This window comes from Heliconius melpomene, chromosome 5 (genome assembly GCF_056956725.1).
Source record: "Heliconius melpomene rosina isolate 202511_hmr_F chromosome 5, ASM5695672v1, whole genome shotgun sequence".
Lineage (NCBI taxonomy): Eukaryota > Metazoa > Arthropoda > Insecta > Lepidoptera > Nymphalidae > Heliconius > Heliconius melpomene.
The window spans coordinates 9,287,056-9,314,904 of NC_140393.1; the positions used below are offsets into that span (position 1 = coordinate 9,287,056).

At 34.0% G+C, this 27,849-nt stretch overlaps 1 protein-coding gene across 1 annotated transcript in view; it reads left to right on the forward strand.

The window, feature by feature from the left end:
• The window catches only part of LOC146539265 (potassium voltage-gated channel protein Shaw-like), a 129,997-nt gene that overhangs the window by 72,745 nt on the left and 29,403 nt on the right, over positions 1–27,849 (forward strand). Inside the window, exons 5-7 of the mRNA XM_085185465.1 lie at positions 2,662–2,898; positions 20,878–21,192; positions 26,756–26,965. Coding sequence (XP_085041591.1) covers positions 2,662–2,898; positions 20,878–21,192; positions 26,756–26,965 — 762 coding nt within the window. The remainder of the gene's footprint in view (positions 1–2,661; positions 2,899–20,877; positions 21,193–26,755; positions 26,966–27,849) is intronic.

A 27,849-nucleotide genomic window follows, 5' to 3' on the forward strand; every position in this document is an offset into this window, starting at 1 on the left:
TATTGTTTTTTTTTAATTTTCCCTCATCGGTGTAGCCTGACCCTAGAGTCCCGGTTTTCCTCTACTTACCGTTCTATGTGCGTGATACAGCGTGATGCTAAAACACTAGTATTTTCTAAGTAAATAATTTTAAGACTATCAAGATGGTAAATCCGTATAATAACTTCGTTTAAATCGATAAGCGGATTGACCTTTAGCGAACAAAGAGAGCAAAAAATAGATCAGACGCGATCAAACTTCCAATTATTTTTGTTTATAATAGCTGAGTCGTCCTTAAATGGTTTTTTTTTTGCTTATATCTTTATTTAACTTTTTTTAGCTACACGCTGTATCCCGCTCATAGCACAGCAGAGGGAACCTGGGAGTCTAAAATACATCCGCCCCCCAACTTTCCATTTAACTCCGTAGGCAAGGTGTGTTCAGTGGCTCAACTCAACGCCGCTCTTTGCCTGATTACAAGAGGGAAGAAATAAAATTATTAAATATTTGATTGCATTGAATGGGAATCAAACCCACAACCTATCGCGTATCTTTCCGCTACCCCACTTAGAATAAAACGAAAGTGCCCTTACACTGTTTGATAAAAGAAAAGAAAAGATATCCTAATAGTTAATAGGCTTAGATATTTCTTACTTATTTCTTATTTATTTAATCTGTTTCCTTCCTGCTTTTTAAATTTTAATCCATCCTTAGTTTGTACCGTAAGTCAGATTTTGTATTTTGTTGTAATAAAAGCTAAGAATTTTCATGATATCCGTTTTATACAAAAAAGTTATTATATTTTTTTGCAATTTGCAAAAAAAAAAAAATGTTATAAACCAAAGCAGAGTGGATAAAGATAAAAGATAATAGAAAGAAACGAATAATAAATTGTTTCACTAGTGTTATTATTATACAAATAATAAGTATATCAGTTTTTATAACTTTTAAACGTAATTGTCAAGTTGTTGATTACTAAACAAAAACAACTGGGGCCCGCTTCTAGTGAACATTCCCGTCAGAATTATTTGACAAATTGTTATGATGTTAATTCTGATTGGTAGAAGATGTAAGATATGAGCGTATCTGAAAGAATATTATAGAATTTTAAGTTGTAGGCACAAATATATTAATTATTTTCTATTTACTGCAATTACTGAGGTGGTTGGTTCAATTCTCACCTGAGGGAATGAAATAATTAATGTTTTCAATTTCTTGCTTTGACCATAAGGCAAAGCGTCCTATTGAGTTCTACCAAAAACTTAAAACTTGGTGATCAGGTTCCCTCTTCCTACCATGCTATTTACAGGATGGATGGAGGAGGTACAGCGTGATAAGAAAATAATAAAAGAACACAATAGTATTTTTCTTCTCAACTGCCTATTCCCCATAGCTTGTACTATAGGCTGAGAAATGTGGGCCGCAGCAGAATAACTATGATTGATGATTCGGCTTCCTGTCCGCTAAAGCTGATTTTTGTGGGGCGAACGTTTCGTGCAAAAATGAAAAATGTTAGAAATTATACGCAGGTGAGGTTGATACATGGACTAATTGGCTTACCAATTAGGAACACTCGAAAGGAAAATGTGTTGAAAATCTTTATTCATAGCTATGTATTATAGACCCTATATAATCAAGTAATTCATAGTGCAGGGGTAGAAGGGTGCGACTGTAAACGCGAAGGTTTGTGGCATTGTGTTCGATTTCCACTCGAGCAAATATAATATTTAAGCTGTAATACATATTTTATGGTATACTTAAAGAAAACTAAAGGTTATTCTTCTCAGTCGTTACGCTCTTGACAGAGCGGTCGTGGCCATCAAGTAGTCACGATTTTGGCTTTTGTTATTCTTGCCACAGTTTCACGCCATTTCCTTCTGTTGGTCGCCATTCTAGTGCACTCATGCAATTTACCGCCCACAGCTGATTTTACTTGGTCAGTCCATCGCATGGGTGATCTACCTAGATCTACGAGGTAGATCACCCATGCGAAAGGTTATACAGATTATGAAAACATACAAACCCTACTTAAATTATATCCTCCAAGAATCGAATACGTGAGATACTCCATATCATATTATACCATTAAAAATAATATCCAACTTTAGGTATCCAGGTTTCTGAAGCACTTTTGAGAAAATTCATCACATTGTCACGCAGATCTTGAACGTCGTCACAGTAATGTAACAAAGGAGCTCCTCGGTTGACGTAGACCCGAATACTTTTGTTATTTTCGTTGTAAATTCGAACAAACCCATGGAACGTTAAAAATTTCTTAGTCAAATATATTTTTCATACTTTTATGATTCTTAAGCCTAAATATTTTCTTTTAAAAATATGTAGACAAATTGTTCATTTATTCCTGAAATATGAGAGCGTAACAGGGATATATTCTATTTCGCGCTGTATTCCGCACATAGCAGTGTAGGCGGAGGGAACCTAGGAACCTAGTGTTAAGACATTTTGTTACCATTAAGCCACTTCCGTTCCCCACTTTCTGTCGATTTTTTGAGGCATTGCGTATTGAATGGCGAAACCCAACACCGCGCTTATCCTCGGTACTAGACGAGAAATTGAAAATATTAAATATTTCACTACCTCGAGTGAAAAACGAACTCACAGCACGTTGCGTATACATTCACACATTAATTTCCTTAAAATATTTGTTTTTTGTCTTTCCAGGTGATATCAGCGATATCGGTCTTCTTCATCTGCATATCAGTACTCTGCTTCTGCCTGAAAACTCATCCTGACCTTCGAGTGTTCTACCCCCTACCCTTAGAAAGTTACGTGGAGAACGCCACGACGTTCATTGAAGCCAAGCCGTGGCACGACAACGGCCAGCCTCACGTGGCCTTCTTCTATATAGAACTGCTATGCAATGTATGGTTCACGATAGAGTTGCTGGTGAGATCTGTGGTGAGTGTTTCATTTAATTAGTAGTTTATAAATTAGTAAGTAGTACATCACAGGAGAGTATTGTATATATATGTGTGTGGTAGGCAGAGAAAACGTAGTGTTAGGACACTCTGTTCCTAATTTTTGAGACATTGTTGAGTGGCGGAATTCAATGCCGCACTTTATGTGTTACGAGAGTGAGAAAATTAAAATAATTTACATTACACAGTGGTAGCGTACATATATATTTTTTTAGCTTCACCTTCCTTACTTTCTGCCAAATTTTTAAGCCATTGTGTGTTGAGTGTCAAACTTCAACAAACAACAGAAAAGAGAGATGATAATGTTCAAATATTTGCATGTATTTTATTTGATTCTCGATTATCTTCCAAATAAAAAAAAATAAATCATAATTGGTTTATCCGCTTGGGAGCTACGATGTCACATACAGACATACGTACCTACATACGTAAACAGACACGAAAAACTTTAATACATTACATTACAGACCATGGCTTTTGTCGGAAATTACAAACACATATTGGAAGCCAAAACTCCTCTCAAATTAGTCTAGAAGTACAAAGAAGTCGAAAGAGAGAATCGGTGAATTACACTTAACGAAGTCAAATATTGAAATTGATACAATCGTTTAACGTTGTAGAGTGCGAAGGTTTTAAAATCTGCAGAATTTTTAGTTTAAAATTGTGGAATGTATACTTAATTTTGAACTCTATTTATAAGAATTAGAGTACGTTTTTGTTTGGACGTAAATTTTAAATATTTTCCACCAGACAAGTAGCATCTTAAAGAAATCCGACACCAATTTGTTTGGCTCTAACATAAGAGGGTTTTTGTTTATCCATTTTTATGTAAAATTGATAAGTAATTATTAACTTTATGTAAGTTGTGGCTGTTGTGGCGCTGATCCGAAAAAGGGGTCCCCCCTTTTGTAAATGTAAGGTTGTGGGTTCGAGCCCCAATTAGAAGAAAAAAAAATTTTTCTTTTCCTCCTACTGGTAATAACCACTATACTTTGCGGGAAACTTAATTAACCTAACCTAACGAGATGACAAAAAGACATCTCTATATCCAAAAATCGAACACCCAACAAGAAAATAAACAACATATACATATGAACACCCATTGTGTTTGTACGTCAAAAGCTCGAGTGTCAAAGCTCTAAGTTCAATTTGTCGGCTCCTAATGTACGATACAACGTGATCGGGGTGCGAATGACTCGAACGAGCACGGTCAAATAGTACTCCTTTATAGCATATTTGTGTTAGGAACTTACTTTTTTTTCTTTTTTCAGCTGTACGTATTACGCATCTATATGCACACAGGGAACCAGTGTTAAGAGACTCCATTCTCCACTTTCGACCGAATTTTAAAGACGTCTATCATAGCAGAAAAAAATAAAATAAAATATAATCATTCCCCCATAAAGTGAAAATAATGAGAAGAACAATGAAAAAAATATATAATAATTCCCAAATAAAAAATATAAATTTGGTATTCAGAAAAGATATGTAGATATAATGATATAATCGATATCTATCCGTCATTGCGCAGCGGCTGCATCTGACTGTAAACACAATGATTGTTAGTTCAATTCCCACTCAAGAATGGGGAAAGGGGGAATGGTGTGTCTTAACGCTAAGTTACGCTGATATATGTGGGAGTTATGCCAAAACGAAACAATTTCTTATTATCTCTCCAACATATAAAATACACTCGCCACCACCATCATAATAAACAAACAAATTAGACCACCAAAAACCTTCAAATTTCCTAGCAAATTCAAAATAACAAGTAATTTCATACAATTCTGTTCATAAAATCGTCTATACCGGCCTCGTAGCAACGACTACGCCAGCTGCTACCAGAGCTGGCACGATACAGACTTTATAATTAAATATATTATAGGACTCATCGACATAGCCAAAAACTATCCACTTAAACCCAGTGAAAACACTGTCATCACCACTTATATGAAAAGCTGTAGACCCCATCGCCTCGGTGGAAGCCCTATCTATTACGGGCTGCCATCACCTTCAGAGCGTCCCAGTGTTCCTTCTTGTCTCCTTGGCTTTGGATAAAACCTTGGACGGGTTCCCGGAGACAGGACCCCGACTTGCAGAAGGATCACCGTGTTCCTCCCTCAGACACTGCTATATTCAAAGAATATCCAAATATAAAAAAAATATAAAGAATTGTACAGTGTGGACGCAACACAAGCACTCTGCTCACTTCGCTCGTAGTCCACTCAAGATAAGTGTTGACCCGTTTTCCATTCCTTATTGAGTTAGCGCGGATGCGTTATACAATTCACGCTTTTGTCCGTCTGTCGGTCGTTTGTCTTTTATTTTCTTTTATTATATGTATATTTTGTATTTGAGTTTTTTTTTTAATTTTTCGTTTATTTCATCTAATTTATTACTGGAAGTCATCGTAGTGCAGTGGGGCAGTGACTATAAATGCAGTATTTTGAGTTCCATGGTCACTCGTGGAAATTTATTATTTTCATTAATTTATTAAGTTTTTTTTAACTCCGTTTCTCAGTGAGTTAGTCACTGACAAGGCACGTCAAGGCAAAGACGAAGCTAATGAACTTACAAAGATGAAATTTTGCATGTAGCAGTAGTAAGGTACGTAAAAGAGTGTAGGGGTGCTCCACCATACTCCATAACTCTCTACCTTCTTACTATCTACGCCTCCCTTCTAAGAAAGTATTTCGAAATCCGTACGGAAACAGAAAAAGCCGACGTTTTATATTTTACATCTTAAAATCCACGCAAAGTTTTTCATAGAAATACCACCACAAACAAAACTGAAAAGTGATTGACTTTTAGCGCTAAAATAATTTAAAAAACCTAATATAATCCAATCACGTTAGCCGGTGGGTTTCAAATTTTCCAGTTTTTGGCACCGCACTGACGTACGGGTATAGAGCCGACGGTCGCTGTTAATCTGTTAATACTGTACTACGATATAACCTTTTGCTAAATGAAAACTATGGAGTATGGATGTGTTTTACCCGACTACGGCGAAGCAAAAGGGAGTTTTATAGTTTTGGTATGGAAATAAAGATTTTGATGTTAGAAACAACATGAATATATTGTTTTAACTATATAAAATGAAAAGTTAGTTTGTTTGAGCAAAATAATCTCAGGAACTACTGTTTGAATTGAAACATTGAGGTAGGCTATAGAACATTATGTTAATCGTTTCGATTTAACCCGTTAAACTTAGATACATATTTTTACAATAACATAGCTACGAGAATAATATAAAAGCTACAAATTCTGTAAAGATATTGAATATTTTGACTATAAAATAGACTATCGGCGAAGCATCGGGTGGGGGCTAGTCTCACCTATTTCTAAATTAAAACGTATATAAAAAAAGAAACTCCACTAAAATAAACACAGCACGATATTGTTACAATATAACCTGCCGTCAAATGTAATTACTTCAACTGAAGGCGGGCGAACTTTCATTTCTTTTTATTTCTTATTCACTGGAAAAACATACAATTTTATTACAATAAACATTTTTATCAAATATTTACTGCGAAAGCAAATATATCTTATTATTATTAAATTAAAGAGGCTGTCGTGACGTAACTGTAAGCGCGAAGGTTTCCGGTTCAATTCGCACTCGGGGGAATGAGATCCTATCCTATATCTTATAAAACAAAGTCGCTTTTTGTGTCTGTCTGAACTTTCTAACTCTTCTTCTTCTAAACCACCCAACGGATTTGGATGCGGTTTTCACCATTAGGTCGAGTATTTCTCAGGGAAGGTTTATATATAGTTTATTATTTGTACATTCTTATGTAAGTTAACATAAATAAGATAAATGTGTATAAAGTCCTACCCGTTGAGACACTTTCGCGCATGCGCTGCTTTAATGGTAAGTACTACATGAAAATAATGTACTGGAGTATTGTTCCTCTCAATAAGATCTACAAAAAAGTCCGCGACAGTATATTCATATCTTTTAAGAATAACGTGTAGTGATCATATTTCTGTCTAAAAATTGTAATTTCAATATATTTTTTATTGCGAGGGATATTTTTCCATAATGGTATTAATCCTTATCCTTTAAAATACTTTATTAAATTTCTACGTTAAACGAAGATAAAATTTGCTTTTTAAACTATTTCGATATTGCGAATAGTTTTAGAGAAAAACGCATTTAATTATTGACACATCACGCCGTTCACACATCAACTGTATCAAGTCAAGTTTCACTTATCCCTTACTCTCAGCATATAAATAAGTATATTAGTTACGTTGGCCATTTAATGTAGACCAAAACTGTCTGTTCTGTTTTTCATTTTAATAAGTACTTTAGAAGTTGTTACAATATCAAAAAATCCTTGCTGCGAAACGCGCCTCGCAACGTTATGCTTATACAAGCGAGTCCGCCGCGCCCGCCTGCCTTACACGCATCGGTGGTTCAGTGGTAGAATGCTCGCCTGCCACGCGGGCAGCCCGGGTTCAATTCCCGGTCGATGCATTCTATTTAATTTTCGTCACAGGCAGCCACGTAGTGCTTGCTTTTCATCAGGGACAGAATACCCTCTTCAGCATTAACCACAAGCTCGAAAAAAAAAAACCCGCCTGCCTTTATAGCAACGAAGATTTAGATGCGTTTGCACGTATTGGATAATTCGAGTTGAATGTATTATTTAATGTCATTTAACTATCTAAAAATAGTAATCTATATATATAAAAGGACTTGTCCTCACTGACTGAGGTAAGACGCCCGCACAGCCGTAACCGCTGATGGTAGAAACGTGCAGTTTGGACAGATGTTTACTATCGTAATCTGGACATCCACTAAGAAGGGATTTTGAAAAATGTTAACCCTAAAGGGGTTAAATAAGGGTTGTAAGTTTGTATGGAAAAAAATTGAAATCGGCACCGATTATTATAAAATTTGAAATTTAGATTTTTAAAAGTATTTAATTGAATACGTGTTTCATCGTTTTCCAAAATTCTTCCCCTAAAGGTAGGCAAATAAGGGGTTGAAAGTTTGTATAGGTTTTTTTTAAATCGTCACCAATTTTCATAAAATTTGAAATTCAGACTCTTAAAAGTATTTAATTGAACACATCTTTCATGGTTTTCTAGAATTCTTCCCCTAAGGGTGCAAATAAGGGGTTGAAAGTTTGTATGGAAAAATCTTTAAAACGCCACCGATTATTATAAAATTTTTAATTTCGACTCTTAACAATATTTAATTGAACATGTGTTTCATGGTTTTCTAGAATTCATCCCCTAGGGGTGTAAATAAGGGGTTGAAAGCTTATATAGAAAAATCTTTAAATCGCCACTGATTTTTATAAAATTTGAAATTGAGACTCTTAAAAATATTTTATTGAACACGTGTTTCAAAGTTTATTAGAATTCACCCCTAAGCAATAAGCAAGCGAAGCTGCGCGCGTCCGCTAGTTTAAATATATTTTAATAAGTACTTGAAAAGATTAGTAGCACAGATTTAAAATTACGGTACCTACTAAAAAATCCTTGCTGTGTAAAACAATTGGAAAATCCTTATTGAAACTACGAAAATGCGGGTTGCATTAGGGTTTAATTAATTTTCACATTATCTTAAGTGCTTTGCAAACATACATTATATGAATAATCCAGTAGTAAAAGCGGGCGAAGCCGCAATAGGATCGCTAGTATTTAATATTTTCATTTCCTCGCTCTGGTAACGAGGCAAGGCGTGTTAAGCGGCGTTCTGCCTCGGAAAATGGGACAGTAGCTTAATAGGGAACTTAGTATCTACTCTACTAACGGAGTATAGGCATCGGAGTATTAGCATTAGGTTCCCAGGTTCCCTCTATCTAAAAAGTTATATGTGAGAAACAGACTAAAGCTAATAAAAAAATACCTATAGATATGGACGATGATTGTGGATTCAATACCTATTACCTACCTTATTCCTACTGAAGCGATTAAGTAGGTATTCTTTTTCTTTAAAAAAATTTAAGTTCCGTCACTCAACACGCATTGTGTCTTGCCAAATTTACCTCTGCACTATAGGACGGTATAAGAAAACCCAAAAATATATATATACTCTACAAGAAAAGTTCGAAAAGCCTCGTATTCTCCTTAGATGATTATCATTACATTTTATCTCCCCATCAAAGAAAATCCAACGAAAAATCTATCTTTTTCTATAGAAACGTAGCGACAAGTAGTTAAGAGGAAAAATAGTGAAATTACGGAATCAACGGACGAACATTAATCACCAGATAAATTGGCCGTAAAATTCTGAGTCCCCGCGGCGTTTTAAATGACTTTTCAAAAAGTTCTGCTTTTTTTTGTTTAAATTACTTGATGACTATTGATTTTTTTAGTTAACGTTGAGTGATAGTATTATGGATATATCTATTTTTCATTTTATAGAAGTACAGGCAGAGTGGCTCGCTGTAACCGTTCTTTGGTTGTGGGTTCGATCCCCACTGGGGTAAATGAATTGTTTTAATTCCCTTGCTCTAGAAACAGGACAAAGAAAGTCTTTTAATTGTGAAAAGAAAAAGAATGAAGAGTTTTACCTTCTAGTTTTCTTTCCCTATCCTGCTATGCGGGATAAACTGTGAAGCTGTTTATAGGTGTGTAATTAAAGGCATAGGAAATGAATTATCAAATCATTAGTCTTCATCCGTTTGCCTGTAAATTGTGAAAAATACTATTTTAAAATTGTTGTTTCGCGTTAACGTTAACAGAAAGTTGTTTTACGCTAGGTTTCGTAGCTGGAGCTATTTTGAAAACAAAATAGCTTGTATTTTGAAAAGTCTATTCGATGGGTGCATTTTAACATAGAATACATTTATTCTAATGTAAATGAATGATTTCTATATTTGGTTTTTAATTAAGCGTAATAGAATTAAAACTCTCCGTTTTCCAATTACTGCTCAATTTTTGAGACATTTCATGTTGAGTGGTACAACTCAACGCTGTTTTGTTAGTCTACTATTGCAAGGAAATGAAAATAATTTAAATATAATTTTCCCACGAAGTATCTTAACACCATGTTCCCTCTGCCTACCCAGCTATGCGTTGAATACAAATTAAAAAAAAAAAAACATAAGTGAGGATTGAATCAACAACCATCGATCGAGTTTACAGCCAGAGCCTATCCCACTGCACCATGACAGCCCTAAAGGAATATATATACGCATAAAAAATAAACACATACAGCTTTACGTTTGTTTGAATCATGTTATTGAATTTTGATTCCATCAGCTAGCGGAAGTAACAATACCACAAAAACGAATTAGCTTTTTGCGGTGAACCGACAACGGTATAATAATGTGCAGATTTTATTAATATATCACAGCTTTTTCAGTAGCTTTCAGTAGTTTGGCAGCTAACTTATGTGATTCATATCGATTATTATAGACGAAGATCCCAGAGCTGCCAGACTTAGGTACCTCATTTTAGCAAAGCTGAAATTTTGAGGACTATTTGTCTAATATAAATGGTGACCTAATTTTTTTATTATAGTCACATAAAAGTCATAAATATCAACAAAGTTGAATAGTCAGTTCGTTTACTTTGATCTTAAGTGAGAATGATAATAAAACTGTGATCTAATTTCAGAAATTCAAGTTATTTTATCTTTAGCCTTATAAAATGTGATATTTCAGCTTTTTCTGTTTTATTTTTTGCGCTAAGACCATCGTGGCGCCGTAAGTGGCTACATGCGACGATTGTGGGTTCGAATATTTTTTGTTTTATTCCTATTTGTCACTCTGGTAAAAAGGCAAGGCGCAGCGTTGAGTTCCGCAACAGAAATAATCGCGTTTCGGTCAAGCGATGTTCCGCTGCTTCACTAAATTTGATTATAAGTAAAGTTAGTTATGTTAATACCAACATTTACATATTAAACTCTTCATTAGATTCTTAAGTCAATTATGGTAAACTCGTTGTAGGGATGTTTAGGAGGAATAGTCGAAAGATTAACATTTATATTTCGGTGACGTTCTATCTGTTTATATATTGAGGTAATAATAATCATAATTTTACACTTTTTACGTTTTATATATGGTTTTTTTTCGTTTCCTTTTGTTTCCAAGAAAAAACCTCTCACAAATCCGGGGAAGTTATGTCAAATATCCGCATAGTTTCGTCTGCAGAAAGGCAACGGGCTGTTGAGGTCTGTAAATCAGGAAATTACCACTTTTCTCTTTTAATATTTTTAAGGAAACTATCCCAAGCAGGAATTGAACCTAACCTTACCTAATACCAAATAAACAACCATCACGTTAGTATAACCACTTTACAAATCGAGCTAAACCTTTGTAATGTAAATTAGAACTATGCGTTTAATGATACCAATATCACAATTATCCACTACGCCTGCTCCGCACAAAGGTAGTCTAGATGACTCTTGAATAAATGAATAGCATTTAATTTATATGCATTGAGTTAAGTATCCTGAAAATAGGTTAGATTAGAGGTTGTGGTTCTCCCTGCCTACCCCAATGCCTGCTCGTGTGGGTTCGATTCTCCCAGGGTCGTAGTCAAAAACCTCAGGAATTCGGAGGAAACTTCAGCAGAAAATGAGGCCAGGAAATTTCTTAATGAGGAACGGAATTTCTTCACATTTTATACTAGGATCCCTGGTTTCCTTCGCCTACCCTGCTATGCGGAATGCAGCGCAAACTACAAAAAAATTGTTCTAATCTATGTTGTATTATGTTTTCAATGATAAATTAAAATAAAATAATATTGAAATAGTTAACTTTCGGTTTACCAGAGGTTTAAATAACAAATAAATGCAATAACTCCTGCAAGCTTTTACACCTTTTATATAGAATTCTCGTGAAGCGAGCGCAATCTATTTAAAATTCTCATTTCGCTTTAGTTATTTATTGCAAAATAATTTCAATATTTGATGCCGTATAACCGTAAACGGTTATGGGTCCGATTCGCATTTAGAGTGATATACTTAATTTCACTCTCTAATAAGACAAAATGAACGCGGAACTAAACCTCATAGTTCCGCCATTCCATACGCAATGTCTAAAAAGTGGGCGGAAGTCGTCGAAAACTTCTTAAAAATTATAGTTGAAATTTAATGTTGCAATAAAACAGATTCGAACTTACAGCCATTGTCTCTACACAAGCACTCACAACTGCGCCACGAAGTTTCTTTCCTATTTCTTTACCGTATTATATACATTTCATTCGTTGCTGTATCCCGGATATAGAAGGCAATCATACAGAAATAAATGTAACGATCTCTAAGTGTCATCAATTTCCGCTATCTAATAAGGAGTTTTCCGGTACGTTTGACAAAGGATATTAGGATAAAGCTAAACTATCTGTGGATTCGATCGTGTTTCGGGAAAATCGGGGAAAAAATGATCGACTCACAGATTGGTGGTAGGATTTATTAGAATTAAACTTTTTTTACAAGGCAAAAGACTACAGAAGACATGTATATAATTGAGGGAAATAAACTATTTTAATTTACCAGTTTTAGTAATAACAAACTATAGACAATACACAACGTTTTAAAAATTTTACAGTAAGTGATAACAGAGTGTCTTAGCATTACCTGCAGAGTGAAGCAAAATCAAATAGGAAAAAAAATATTCCTAATTATTACCTACATACATTACCATTATTCTAATGTTAAGACAAGATACCTTAACAACATCACCCCCTCGTTAGAAAGGTGGTAAATTAATGCAGAAGGGTCCTATTACTTGTTTGGTTCAAGTCCCACTCGGTTGGAATTTGAATCGATTGCTCGTTAAGTACTGATTTTGGTTTATAATTTGTTTGTTTATATCTAACGTATACTAACTTGAAAGGACGGTCGTTTAGTATTTTCGTTTCTTCGCTCTGGTGTCGATTTATTAGCGCGGGGCTTAGTTACGCCACTCAACACGCAATGCCTTTAGAATTCGGCTGCAAATAAGGAACGGAGGGTCCTAACACAAGGTTCCTGCTGCCTACCCTGCTCTTTGTAGGATATAACATGAAGCTGAACATATGTATATACATAACTATATAAAAGAAAAAGAAACGAAAATATTACATTTCCTCGACTGAGTATTGAACCCATATCCTATTGCATTTACAGTCACACGCTTGAGCCCCTGCACTGCGAGTGGTCTCCAATATTATACAATTTATATTGAAATGCAATACAATTTATATTGAAAGGCTTAAGTAAATTTTGGTCCTCCATCGATATCCATTTAGAAAGTTCGACTGTTAGTGCCAAACGTCACTTCAACTGTATCTAACTCGGGTTGGCGTTTAACAACAGCTGTTATCGTTCTGTATAATTTACTTCAAATTCAATTGTTTTATATTATTTTAGATTTAAATTATACTTTTGGATGTGAATGTTCTTGATTTTAACCTTTAAGTATGGACGTCGGGTCTGACAGACCAGACAGTTCTACGAATTCTACAAATCGGCCACTTCTCGGTGACCTCCGCCACTGAGTCTCTCAGTACCTTTCGTATTAATGACAAAATGAATGTAGATAGCAGTGGTTGTGTCTCTGGGTTCAAAACACGTGAGTATTTAACTTTCTAAACGGGGTCTGGGTCTGTCAGACCCGACGTCCATGTTTCCCATACATGAATGATTTCAAAACGCCATATATTTTTATAATATTACAAAATATACTTTAATATTTTAATTGTATTATTTGTATTCAAATGTTTTTATTGTTTTATATCATATATTATTTGGCATTGTTTGTTATATATTTTTGTAATATAAATATTATTTACCTAAAAAAGATTCAATTTTTTTAGTTTTTATGATAAAATGGAAAAAAATGATCGACCTAGCACGTCAGGGACAAAAATATCGGTACTTTATAATCAACATCAAACAAAAGAATTGGACGACGACATTTTATAAAGAAAATACCACTTTATCAAATAATAAATTAATTTTTAACAAAAAGAAAAACCGACTTCTAACAACGAACTAAAAAGTGAAAAATAATTATATAAAGATTTTGTAATTTTCAAGTCGGTGCCAAGTAAAACAAACAGGCTTAGTAATTAGATATTGTAGTAAAGGTGTTGTAGCATTAGTTTGACACCGACTTCAAAATTACAAAATCTTTATATAATTATTTTTCACTTTTTAGTTCGTTGTTAGAAGTCGGTTTTTCTTTTTGTTAAAAATTAATTTATTTTACGATTTTTAGTGATGGGTAGATCTTAAAATGATGCTTCTTGAACGAGTGGTGATGGTGGTGGTAGTGATTGTCAACGAGTGGTTGTGATTATTCTATGTAAAACTTCATTTAATTAGCTATTATTTTTGTGCAAAGTTACATTTTGGTATATTGACAAGAACATACATAAAAAGTATTCGGGTGAATTCGGAACCTCCCTTTTTTGAAGTTGGTTGAAAATGAGAACATTCTCTTTTTTGAGATTGGTTATAAAGAAATGCAACGATCAGGAATTTCACCTCTGACATCAATTTAAAAAGTTTTTGCTTGTAACTATTATAGTATAATCATTTTTTTACCAAAAAAAAACAAACTTTCTCAATTTTCACCGGATTCCATAATCGGAACCTAACCAAACTTACACCAAATTATCCTTGAAGTGTATCCTTTCAAATAAAAAAAGAATCATCAAAATCGGTCAGCGCGACATTGAGTTATTCGGCTATTTGTCGCGCACATACATATGTGATTTTCTCATAGATACCATTGTCACACATGGACCAAAAAAAAATGGGACCATTCGGGAAGCTTCACCTTTCAAATAAAAAAAAAATTTTCAAAATCGGTTCATCCAGTCAAAAGTTATGAGGTAACAAACATAAAAAAAAATAAAAAAAAAAATTAAAAAAAAAAAAAAACATACAGTCGAATTGATAACCTCCTTTTCTTACAGAAGTCGGTTAAAAAGACGCGTTTCGTATACTAAACTACTCTAAGAATTGAGAATGACTTTGACTCGAGTTTCGCGATCTGATCTATCTTTTTTTGAACATGAAGCTAAAAAAATAATTTTGGGATCTTGAAAAACACGTACACTTTGCCCCCAAAAGATATATAGAAACACAACACATACTTATGTTGACTGCAATCGTCCTGTTTGCCTACAATGTTGAAAGCCATTGTGTATCGATGTTCAATAATACCCTATCTTGAGGTGTTGTCAAAATTTTTATTTTATAACATAAGATGTAATTTCTTTATTTTTTTTATTTGTTAGACTTTATATTTTGTTAAAAAAATATTTATTTTATTATCTGTCTTTTTTTTATAGTATTATTTTCTTAAGAGTCATCCCATGTGGCCAAAGATTGAAATTGTGACTTTAAGTTACTTAAATCGTTGTGATGCGTAAACTTTAATAAAAAGCGATTTTATTTATATTGATTTTGTTTGATTTGAGGCTATTCATGTAAACTAAAACATAAAATTGTTTTCTTCCTTTAAAAAACAGTCGGAATATGACCAATAAATACACTGGTCTGACAGACCCGACGTCCATATGTATGTTATAAAAAAGTCACGTCCATAGTTAAAGGTTAAGATTGTAAATTTGTTTTTTTAACGAACAAAAGACATAACACACTTGAGATACTTCCGTCCCTCAATTTCCGCCGTATTCCTAACCTAACAAAAAAAAATCCTAATACATATTTTTAATTAAAAATACTTTTGTTTGTAAAAACGGTAGACCTTTTCCATATTTTATGGGACCCTCAGTTTGGACACCTATGTTTTATCAGAACGATTTATAACGGTCGGTAGGGCCTCGATTGTGATTGCGAAAGTAAAACTGAAACTAAAACTATGGAGATCTACATTATAAGTGAAATAGAAACTGAAATAAATCCATCGTTGCACGGCACAAGGGTGCAATTGTAAACCAACGATTGTGGGTTTGATTTCACGTGTCAGTTCACAGAAGGAATTAAATATTTAATATTTTTATTTCATTTTCAGCGTTGAGTTCTGCTCTAGAATTTGGCGGAAAATGTGAAACGGAAGTACCATAATGGGATCAGAGGGCCTAAACACTAGGTTCCCTGGTGCCCTCTGCCTACCCTGATGTGTACAGGATACAGTGTAAAACTAAAAAGTAACTCTCTATGTATCAAGCCTGCACAGAAGTATAGCCTGTGACTATAAATGCGTTGGTTGAGGCGCCTTCCTCTACTAAACATTTAGTTTTGTCAAACAAGATGGAGAAATGAAAATAACTTAAATATTACCATTCCCCCCTAATTTAGAATTGTCTTTTTGTCTCAACTCAACAACCATCACGTTAGTATAACCACTTTACAAATCGAGTTAACCCTTTGTAATGTAAATTTGAACTATGCGTTTAATGATACCAATATCACAATTATCCAGTACGCCTGCTCCGCACAAAGGTAGTCTAGATGACTCTTGAATAAATGAATAGCATTTAATTTATATGCATTGAGTTAAGTATCCTGAAAATAGGTTAGATTAGAGATTGTGGTTCTCTCTGCCTACCCTACTGTGTGTTCGTGTGGTTCCGATTCTCCCAGGGTCGGAGTCAAAAACGCGTTGAGTTATGTCACTCAACACACAATGCTTCATGAATTTGGAGGGAAGGAGAAAATGAGGACAGGAAGTTTCTTAATGAGGAACGGAATTTCTTCACACTTTATACTAGGATCCCTGGTTTCCTCCGCCTACCCTGCTATGCGGAATGCAACGCGAACCAAAAAAATATTGTTCTAATTAATGTAGTATTATATTTTCAATGATAAATTAAAATAAAATAATATTGAAATAGTTAACTTTCGGTTTACCAGAGGTTTAAATAACAAATAAATGCAATAACTCTTGCAAGCTCTTTACACCTTTTATATAGAATTCTCGTGAAGCGAGCGCAATCTATTTAAAATTCTCATTTCGCTTTAGTTATTTATTGCAAAATAATTTCAATATTTGATGCCGTATAACCGTAAACGGTTATGGGTCCGATTCGCATTTAGAGTGATATACTTAATTTCACTCTCTAATAAGACAAAATGAACGCGGAACTAAACCTCATAGTTCCGCCATTCCATACGCAATGTCTAAAAAGTGGGCGGAAGTCGTCGAAAACTTCTTAAAAATTATAGTTGAAATTTAATGTTGCAATAAAACAGATTCGAACTTACAGCCATTGTCTCTACACAAGCACTCACAACTGCGCCACGAAGTTTCTTTCCTATTTCTTTACCGTATTATATACATTTCATTCGTTGCTGTATCCCGGATATAGAAGGCAATCATACAGAAATAAATGTAACGATCTCTAAGTGTCATCAATTTCCGCTATCTAATAAGGAGTTTTCCGGTACGTTTGACAAAGGATATTAGGATAAAGCTAAACTATCTGTGGATTCGATCGTGTTTCGGGAAAATCGGGGAAAAAATGATCGACTCACAGATTGGTGGTAGGATTTATTAGAATTAAACTTTTTTTACAAGGCAAAAGACTACAGAAGACATGTATATAATTGAGGGAAATAAACTATTTTAATTTACCAGTTTTAGTAATAACAAACTATAGACAATACACAACGTTTTAAAAATTTTACAGTAAGTGATAACAGAGTGTCTTAGCATTACCTGCAGAGTGAAGCAAAATCAAATAGGAAAAAAAATATTCCTAATTATTACCTACATACATTACCATTATTCTAATGTTAAGACAAGATACCTTAACAACATCACCCCCTCGTTAGAAAGGTGGTAAATTAATGCAGAAGGGTCCTATTACTTGTTTGGTTCAAGTCCCACTCAGGTGGAAAGGAAATTTGAATCGATTGCTCGTTAAGTACTGATTTTGGTTTATAATTTGTTTGTTTATATCTAACGTATACTATCTTGAAAGAACGGTCGTTTAATATTTTAATTTTTTCGGCGGCAAATAAGGAACGGAACGTTTTAATACAAGTTCCTGCTGCCTACCCTGATATTTGCAGGGTACAGCATAAAGCTAAAAAATATATATATACATACCTATATAAAAGAAAAAGAACCGAAAATACTACATTTCCTCGAGTGAGAATCGAACCTATATCCTATTACGTTTAGTTACACTCTTGTGCCCCTGCGCTACGGCTGACCTCAAATAATATACAATTTATATTGAAATGCAATACAATTTATATTGAAAGACTTAAGTAAATTTTGGTCCTCCATCGATATCCATTTAGAAAGTTCGACTGTTAGTGCCAAACGTCACTTCAACTGTATCTAACTCGGGTTGGCGTTTAACAACAGCTGTTATCGTTCTGTATAATTTACTTCAAATTCAATTGTTTTATATTATTTTAGATTTAAAATTATACATTTGGATGTGAATATTCTTGATTTTAAGATTGTTAGTTTGTTTGTTAAGATTCACGCTGCATAGAGTAGAATAGGCGGATAAAAGACATAACACACTTGAGGTTCCGTTCCTCAATTTCCGCCGTATTCCTAACAAAAAAAAAATCCTAATACATATTTTTAATTAAAATACTTTTGTTTGTAAAAGCAGTCGACCTTTTCCATATTTTATGGGACCCTCAGTTTGGACACCTATGTTTTATCAGAACGATTTATAACGGTCGGTAGGGCCTCGATTGTGATTGCGAAAGTAAAACTGAAACTAAAACTATGGAGATCTACATTATAAGTGAAATAGAAACTGAAATAAATTCATCGTTGCGCAGCATAAGGGTGTAATTGTAAAGCAACGATTGTGGGTTCGATTTCACGTTAGCGATGAGGTTCTACTCTAGAATTTGGCGGAAAATGTGAAACAGAACTACCATAATGGAATCGGAACGTCTAAACACTAGGTTCCCAGGTGCCCTCTGCCTATTCTGATGTGTGCAGGATAAGGTGTAAAGCTAAAAAGTAAATCTCTAAGCATTAAGTTTGTACAGTGGTACAGCTACGCGTTGGTTGAGGCGTCTTCTTCTACTAAACATTTAATTTTTTCAAACAAGCCGGAAAAATGAAAATAACTTAAATATTACCATTCCCCCGATTTGGAATCGTACCCACAACCATCGTCTTTTGGCATCGTTTTTCGGAATATTTAAATAACACAAGTCACGCCACATATTTTTCCTCTCCCTAATATCTTAACATCACATCTCTTAATCTGTAGACAAACGAAACCTAGTGTTTAGACACTCCCTTCCCTATATTCCGCCCAATTTTGGAAACATTAACTCGACACTCGAATAGATAAAAAACCAATTCAAAGTAAACTTCAAGTCTACATTTCAATCTAAGTAAACTTAGAAGTCTAAATATAAATCTAGGTTATGCACATAGAGATCTACGAAATCTAGCTGTCTCTACTTTAATGATCTATTCAACGTTGTTGTGCATATTCATAACAGGGCTCTAAAACAGTTGAATTGCATAATAAGATTTAGGCCGTATTTAATGAAATGGTATGTCAGTCCGAAACATAATATATTTATTGTTTTATGCATATTTTTGGAAGTGATTGTCTTGAGGCCAGTTGTAAATACAACAGGTTGTGGATTTGATTCCCACTCGAGGAAATGCAACATTTAATATTTTCATTTCTTCGCTCTGCTCTAGAAGCAAAGCACGGCTTTGAGTTCTCTCACTCAACATGCAATGTCTTCGCAATTCGGCGGAAAATGGAGAACGAAGTGTCTTAACACTAGGTTGCCAGGATCTCTCTGTCTAATAGTAAATTTGTACATGGCATCTAAAGATACTGTGCCTCAATTTCATTATTTTAGCTAATTACTCTAATAGTATTAATTGTGACCACGGCCGCACAGCTAAGTGGGTAACTCTCGGTTAGCATAATAAGATTTTGAATGCGGATACAAATTATATTACTTAAGTTGACCTCTGCATGTAAATAGCTAGGGTATTAGGGTTAGCAATTTCATATATTAAAGTAAATATTTAATTTATTTACATTTTTCGGTTCTGGTGGACAAAAATGTGGCGTTAAAGTCCGCCACTCAATATACTATGTCACCAAAATTGAGTTAAAAGTAGAGAACGAAAGTTTTTAACACTAAGTTCTTTTTGTTAGCCCTGGCAGGAAAAGGCCTAATGAATAGGAAAGGAATTAAAATGCTTTCTTTGCTTTTGACATCTTTACTAACATAATATTTAAAGTTGTTTTTTTAGCTTCACACTGTATCTACATAGCAGAGTAGGCAGAGGAAATTTGAGAACATAATGTTATGACACTTCCTTTTTATAGAAATTTTAGTTCAGGTAAACAGAATTGCGATCTATAATTACTCAAATTGGTATTAAATAAAATATTTTTGGATTTGATTAAATCAAATTATATTTATAATACAGGCAACAAATCCAGTAAAAATTGTGCACATCATAACTTATATTGCCTTAATTCTTGGTTCTCTAAATATATATCGCTGTTATAAAGGAGAATGGAGAATTCGGTCACAAAATATTAACCAATCCATGATTTCCAATACTAAAACATAGCTACGTAAGTTTAGCACGAGTAACTATTAAATGCTAAGATATTGCTGGACCCAAGTTTGTTCACTTAGTTAGTGTTGGCTATTGTAACTTTACCACTTCTGTTTGCTTATCCCTAATCTTATTATATGCATCTTGTTTTTAATTTTGCGAGCTAACTACAATTTTTTGGAACCTCGTCTAGTCTTACTGTAAACACGACGGTTGCTGGATCGATTTCAATATAGGGAAATGATTATATTTAAAATTTATCTGCTTTTGCAGATTTCGGATATTGGGCGAAAGCGGAAAACGGAAATGGTTTAATATTAATTTCCATCTACCTACAGTATCATTGTTATTGGTCTGTATGTCTGTCTGTTTCCTCTACTTACTGTATTATATAAGGGATTATTATATTTTATATATTATATAAGGGATTATTATTTTGAATATCTTACAGGATATTCAAAATAATAATAATAAAGTATTAAGTAATAATGCGATAATTTCATTTGTTTCAGGTAGCCCCAAATATTATAGAATTCGTCAAATCACCAGTCAACATAATAGATTTTATAGCCACATTAAGTTTTTATATGGACGTAGTGGTGGAATTGGCGGTGGTCAAGAGAAATCTGGATAAAGCAGATATCCTGGAGTTCATCTCCATCATTAAGATCCTCAGGCTGTTCAAGCTAACGAGGCACAGTCCAGGATTGAAGATACTGGTCCACACTTTCAAAGCGTCAGCAAAAGAATTAACATTGTTGGTGTTTTTTCTGGTTCTTGGCATAGTGATATTTGCTAGTCTTGTATATTATGCTGAAAAATCACAGGTAAGTCGAATATTGTTAATTTTTATGTGACATTTAGATGTTCTGGCGATAAATAATGCAGCAGTACAGCCTCTGCCTGTAAACGCCATTTATGATAAGACTTTTAAAAAAAAGGAGTTATGCATCACTCAGTAATTCTTAAAATACTTCACTTTTCTCACCATAGATCATATCTTTGAAACTGAGAGGAACTAGTTTCATACAGTATCCTGCACTAGCAGGGTCGGCAAAGGGGACCTGGTAACCTAGTATTAAAATACTTCATTCCTAGCATTTCACCGAATTCAGGGGGCATTGTTTATTGAGCGATGGATCTCAACGCCGCGCCTTGCCTCGTCACCAGAACGAAGAGATGAAAATATTAAATATTTCATTCTCCTGAGTGGGAATCCACTACCATCGCGTGTAAGAAAGTAACTTAAAAAACAGCATAAATAAATTCATATACATATGCATGTAAAAAGGTAAGATCACTTCTGCAATATTTACCACCAAATTTTGCACTCAAACTTATTCTACGTTGATTTTCAGCAAAAGCAACATCAAATAGCTTCATTTGTAAAGAGCAATTGCACACAAACTGTACGAATGTTTATGAAACGAAAATTAGGTTTCGTAACGTAATTTAAATTTCGAGATCCAATTACCTACTTGTATCCTTTAACGTGGTGTTTCAACGAAGTTTGTTATTTGAATATCGTTATGGTATACTGTGTTGCCAAATTATTTTTGTGTCACTCTAAAGAGAATAGAGTGTTGAGACACTCCGGTCTTGGAGTCCGGTCGTGCACGATCTTGAGCCATTTTTCTTAGCAAGGAAACAAATGAATTAGAATATTTTGATTGTGATGATTATGGTGATAGCTTCACGATGTATCCTACACATAGCAGGGCAGGCAGAGCTTCGGAAAGTAGTCATTAAGACACTTCTGCTCATCAATTTTCGAATTCTGAAGATATCGCGTTTTTATCCAAACATTTATTGGAATATGATACATTAGGTAAAAAATTCAAATCAGTTATTAACTTATGGTGTTTTGAAGGTGCCAGTTGAGCACTTATCACTTCGCCAATATCATGTTGTATGGAGAACACACGGCGGAATTTGTGCGGTAAAAAAATAGATAAAGTTAGACAACAAGAGAATGCATGCATGCATTTTAAACGGGATCCGATAATATCCTGCCATCCATACCTATATTGTAAATTCGAAAGTAACTCTGTCTGTCTGTCTGTATGTCTGTCTTTTACGCAATCAGGGCCAAACCGCTAATTTAATTGTGATAAAATGCTCATATAGAGATACTTGAGGGTCTCGGGATGAACATAGGATACTTTTTTTTCTCATATTTGTATTATTTTCGATATATACCAATATATTAAAATACTTATTAATTTGACATGCAATTTATTCCGCCATGTTAATATTAACCGTCGGTGCTAAGCAACGATTTGCAAAGTTTGTTGTTAGAAAACGTCACCCAAAATGAGCTTGCTGAACGCATCTGTCTATCGAAAACTGAAAATAATTTAATAAATATTCGTATAGTTCAAGCGGGCGTAGCCGCGTACGGATCCACTAGTTATCTATAAAAATACTATAAATATATACAAAATATAGATAAAATATCATCACGCAAATATAAAACAGAAATGCTAAATGTCAAAATTATTAGTTTACAGCGAAACGAATTGAGTAGGCACTTCAGTGTCAGTCAGTCTGTGAGTACAGTCATCAATCATAGGAGATTATAATTGATGCTTCCGTACTACATACGAGTACCTATATAGCTTACATTACGTGTTTTGAGAGATATGTTATAGCTTTGTTTGTATTATTAGTTGTGATATTTAGATATTTTGAGGCGACTCATGGCGTAGGAGTACAAGGGTGTATCTGTAAGCTTGACAGGTTTTGGGTTCAAAACCCACTTGAGGAAATTACCACCACTAACGCATTGCCTTCAGAATTCAGCGGAAAGTAGGAAATGAAAGTGCTTTAATGGGAAGGGTGTCTCTTTCGTTTGTCCCTCGCTCTCGTTTGCACACTTGGCTCAGGCGTAACGTGACAATGAGTCACGCTATTGTCGATTTATAAGACGTTGTCACGTCAAAAACAAAACTCATGTACTCCTACTACTACAAGCGCCTGTTACCAGGTTAACCAAATGGTAAATGTAACCAAAATCAAGGATATTATTTAATCAAAAAGTCAATATCTATCCTCTACCATGCATCAATAAATTTGGCCAAATTGTAATAACTCTTTTTAATATTCACGATATAAATTAAATTTGAATAGCAAAGCCGTGGGCGTGGGTTTAAAATTTAAATTAAATTTTCCGCGTTACGGTTTAGCAATATTTTACTAACTATTCAGGTTCACGTTTTATTTTGAAGTAGGCGAGGCGAAAATAATTTAGTATCAATATCGTTATTCGGTTTCAGTCTGAATTATATACATTGTTAAGTTGCGGAAGTTAACGCCGAGCCTTGTGTTACAAAATTGGTAATAATATGTTTTTTTTTCTATGTAGAGTAGGCAAAGGAAACCTGGGAACCTAGTATTAAGATATTTTGTTTCTATTAAAACACTTCTGTTTCCCACTTTCCGCCGAATTTAAAATATATTTCCTATTGAGTAATAGTGGTATATTTTAGTCCCTCAAATGTTAATCAAACCCACAACCATCAAGTCCAGTGCTAAACGTCATAAACGTCATAGTCGTCATAAGACCGCCTGTGTAAATAAAACGTCATAATATTACTGGCTTCTTCTATATAAAAATTCAACATTTAATTATTTACAAAGGGGCATAGCTCGCGGCCACTTTTGTATTGTGACGTTGCGTATTAAGGGGAAATTTGGGGGGTTACCTTTGTTCGGATGAAATTAATATTATTTTCTGAAAGTACTCTGAGGTCAATACTGTTTGTTTTGTATATAATAAAGAATATTTCGATACTTACTTTATTTTTTAATAGACAGTCTAAAATTCTAGAATACCTCTGTAAGTTTATAAGTCCGCCTTGCTTCGTCAGTTCCCCTAGATTCGTCACCCTCCCAACCAGCCACGTAGTACTTGCAATTTCTCAGGGACACATTATTTTCTTCCCTATCCACCATGTGTTGTTTTAAAAGTCACCATGGCTAGCAGCGTTAACCGCATAATCTAAAGAATATCATATGGTTTTTTTGTGGACATCCATTAACCGTTAAATTTTAGGTACAAATTTTTTAATTAAAATCTTTTATTAAACTCGTCGTGTTACTTTGCGTGTAAAATGTGGAAAGCTCTTGGCTGATTGAGTTGGAATTTGGATTATGACTTCAGTTCTGATGACAATGATGATGTAATTAAATGATGAAATCAATATTGTTAATTCAAAGTGGCACCACAACAATATGGCGGATTACATATTTTTGCCCAACCCTATGCATATTTTGCAATATGGTTATCAAATGGGCAGATATGTGATAAGACACTCTGCTCACCACGCTCTGCCTAGTTTCTAGGTATATTAATTGGTAAAACTCTGCGGCACTTTCTTGTTTCACCAGAGCGGGAAATTAAAGTAATTCAATTCCCAAGTAGGAATCGAACCCAGAACCGCCATATCTACAATCAGATGCTGTACCGCTCGGCTACGACAGCTTCGTTTATATTATGTTATTTAACTTTGAAATGACCGCAAGCTATGCAGTAACAAAGAAAATATGATTACATTAAGTACAAACACAAAGGTTACTAAGACAGAAATACAAATGAAAAGCGCTACTATAAATTGTATGAATCGTTTAAAATGCAATCCTAAACAGTCTCTTGCAAATATGTTGTTTTTGATAGGGTATAAACGTTTTAGCGAAGTGGGATTTGAACTCCCGCCTCTTCGTAAACGTCCGAGGATGCACAGGTTCAAATTTGTCAAACAAAAAAAAAATTTTTCTTATATATCAATGGAATAAATATCGAGTAAAGCCTTACATTGTCATTATGGCAAAGTATTCGATTATTATATTTGAAATTGGCAATTTCTTCTTCCGTATCTTTTTTGAAGTTGAAAACTTCAACTTTCTAACTTCAATCTGAAACTTTATTATTGCTATAGTTTAGTTCACAACAAAACATATGCGGTTGACAATATTGTCACTTGCCAGTGAAGACAAACTTTATTTTAAAATTAGGTTTCCGATTTCTTTAAGAAATTCTTTTATATGTTCTTGTTTCAGTATATATTATAAGATAAATCGTTCGGCTTAATCTCTCTTTTCACTTAGTAGAGTAAAGGCCAAGATATCCTTAACTTAAGATACTCCACGAAATTTTCCAGACATTGGATATTATGCGGCGGATCTCAACGCCGCGCTTTTTCTTGGGACTAAAGTTAGAAAATGAAAATAACTCACTTCTATAAATGAGAATCTAAACCATAAGCGCCATATTAACATTCAAATGCTATGCCGTTACACTACGATGACCTGCTACTCACAAAGAATTATAGTTACAAAAAACTGAGATTTTCTTTCAATAATACATGAAGATAAGAATAATAAAAAAACAAATTTTAATTAATAACCTCCTCCATTTAGAAGTCGGTAAAAAGCCAAATATTTAGCATTTTTCTCTCCAGTACAGAAGTTCAGCCAAAATTCTGAATATTATAAAATCTGGAACATTCCAGCGGCTTATATAAACACAATCTAACTTTACAAGTACTTACATTAAATTTTAAGTTATTTCGGAGTTCCTTGAGTTTTCGTTCTTAAGCACAATTGTGGTTTCGCCAAGTAAATATTATATAAATGTGTTGTTTATAGTAAGTGGTTGAAACAGAGTTGTTAAACTACTTTTGGAAATTATTATTAAAAATATTTTACTTCAAAACTTTATTTTCTACTAATCTTTTTGCTTTTTGTTGCTTACTAAAGTTAATAAGTTTTATACCAATACAAGTTGCAAACCGTGCCTTTGCTTGCGTGTACTTATGACTTAAAATCTTGCTTTTTTCGATAATTATAAATTTTAAGAAATTCAATCTTAGTGCTCCCCTACACTCTCTAAACTTCCTATATTTAATCTTAAACTATATCATAAATATTAGAACGTAGCAGAATTTGAATTTGAACTTGTGAACTTGTGCTTCTTGGAAGCCGTCCAATCGCTGACCACTGAGCCATACTTGTATGTTCTTATTAAGCTACGTGAAAATTCATATACACTTGTTATATTTTATTTATGTTGTGAGCACGCTATTTATACGTAGTACTAAGGAAATGGCAAAAAACTTGAAGAATTGAAATCCGGTCAGTCAGTTATCATGTGATGAGAAAAATTTCTAACTTTTTATAGTACTACTTTAAGTAAAGATTAAAAAAAACTAAAATACCATAAAATTACGCATTTAAATTAAATTATTAATTATCTTTTCTATCTATCTCGTTCAGTTTATTGTAGACCCTAATCTCACTTTTTCTTTATATAAATTGATTAATTTTTATTTATGTAAATATAGCAAGTTAACAATAATAACAGATAGACTAATAAAAAACTTTCTTTCCCAGGATAATCCAGAGAATCAGTTCAAATCCATCCCACTGGGGCTATGGTGGGCCATAGTCACGATGACGACGGTGGGTTATGGAGATATGGCACCGAAGACGTACCTAGGAATGTTTGTAGGTGCTCTGTGCGCGTTGGCTGGTGTCCTGACGATAGCTCTACCGGTTCCCGTCATAGTGTCTAACTTCTCCATGTTCTACTCTCACACACAGGTAAGTGCATATGATATTGAGAATAAATACTTAAATTCTTAAAAATATATATATTTTTTTAAATTTTTGTGTGTTGACTTGATATTTCGTTGACAATTTTTCTTGCAAGGTAGGCTAAAGGAACCTAGCATTTAGACATTCTGTTACCCACTTTCCGCACAATTTTTAATATATTTTCCGATCATCCTACGAGAAACTGAAAAATAATGTAATATAATAAAATTTACGAAAATATGTTTTTTAATATTTTCATCTCCACGCTCTGGTACCGAGGCGAAGCACAGCGTTAAGATCCGCCACTGACCACGTAATGCCTCCAAACTTCGTCAGTAAGTAAGGAACAGAAATAGTGTTAACACACTCCTGTTACCAGGTTCCCTTTGTTTACTCTGCTATGTGCAGGATACAGCGAGAAGCGATGGAAAAAATATTAGAAATATATTTTATATAACAACTACTATTAGTTTAAAGTAATGTATATTTTCAAGGCGAACCGCTTTCATCAAACAACATTAAAATGAAAATTGCCTACACTGAAATGTTTATAATAGTATTATATAAATAAACACTCTATTGAACAAACATTACAAGATTGAGATCCATCTCGAGATAAACCGAGGGATAATTATGTCAAAGATATTTCTTGCAGATTCTGGGCACTTGTTGCGTAGTGCTTACGTAAGTTTAGAGATAGTCTTGTGGATGGAATTCTATTTGAAATATGATGTATATATAGCCGTAAGGAACGGAGTGTCTAATTACTATGTTCCCTGATATGATAGCTGTTCCCTTGGATAGGTATCATATTCTATAATGAACATAGTATAATATATTTTTTATTATTCATCATAAAATGCAGGGAAAATGCAGTTTACTAATTTATA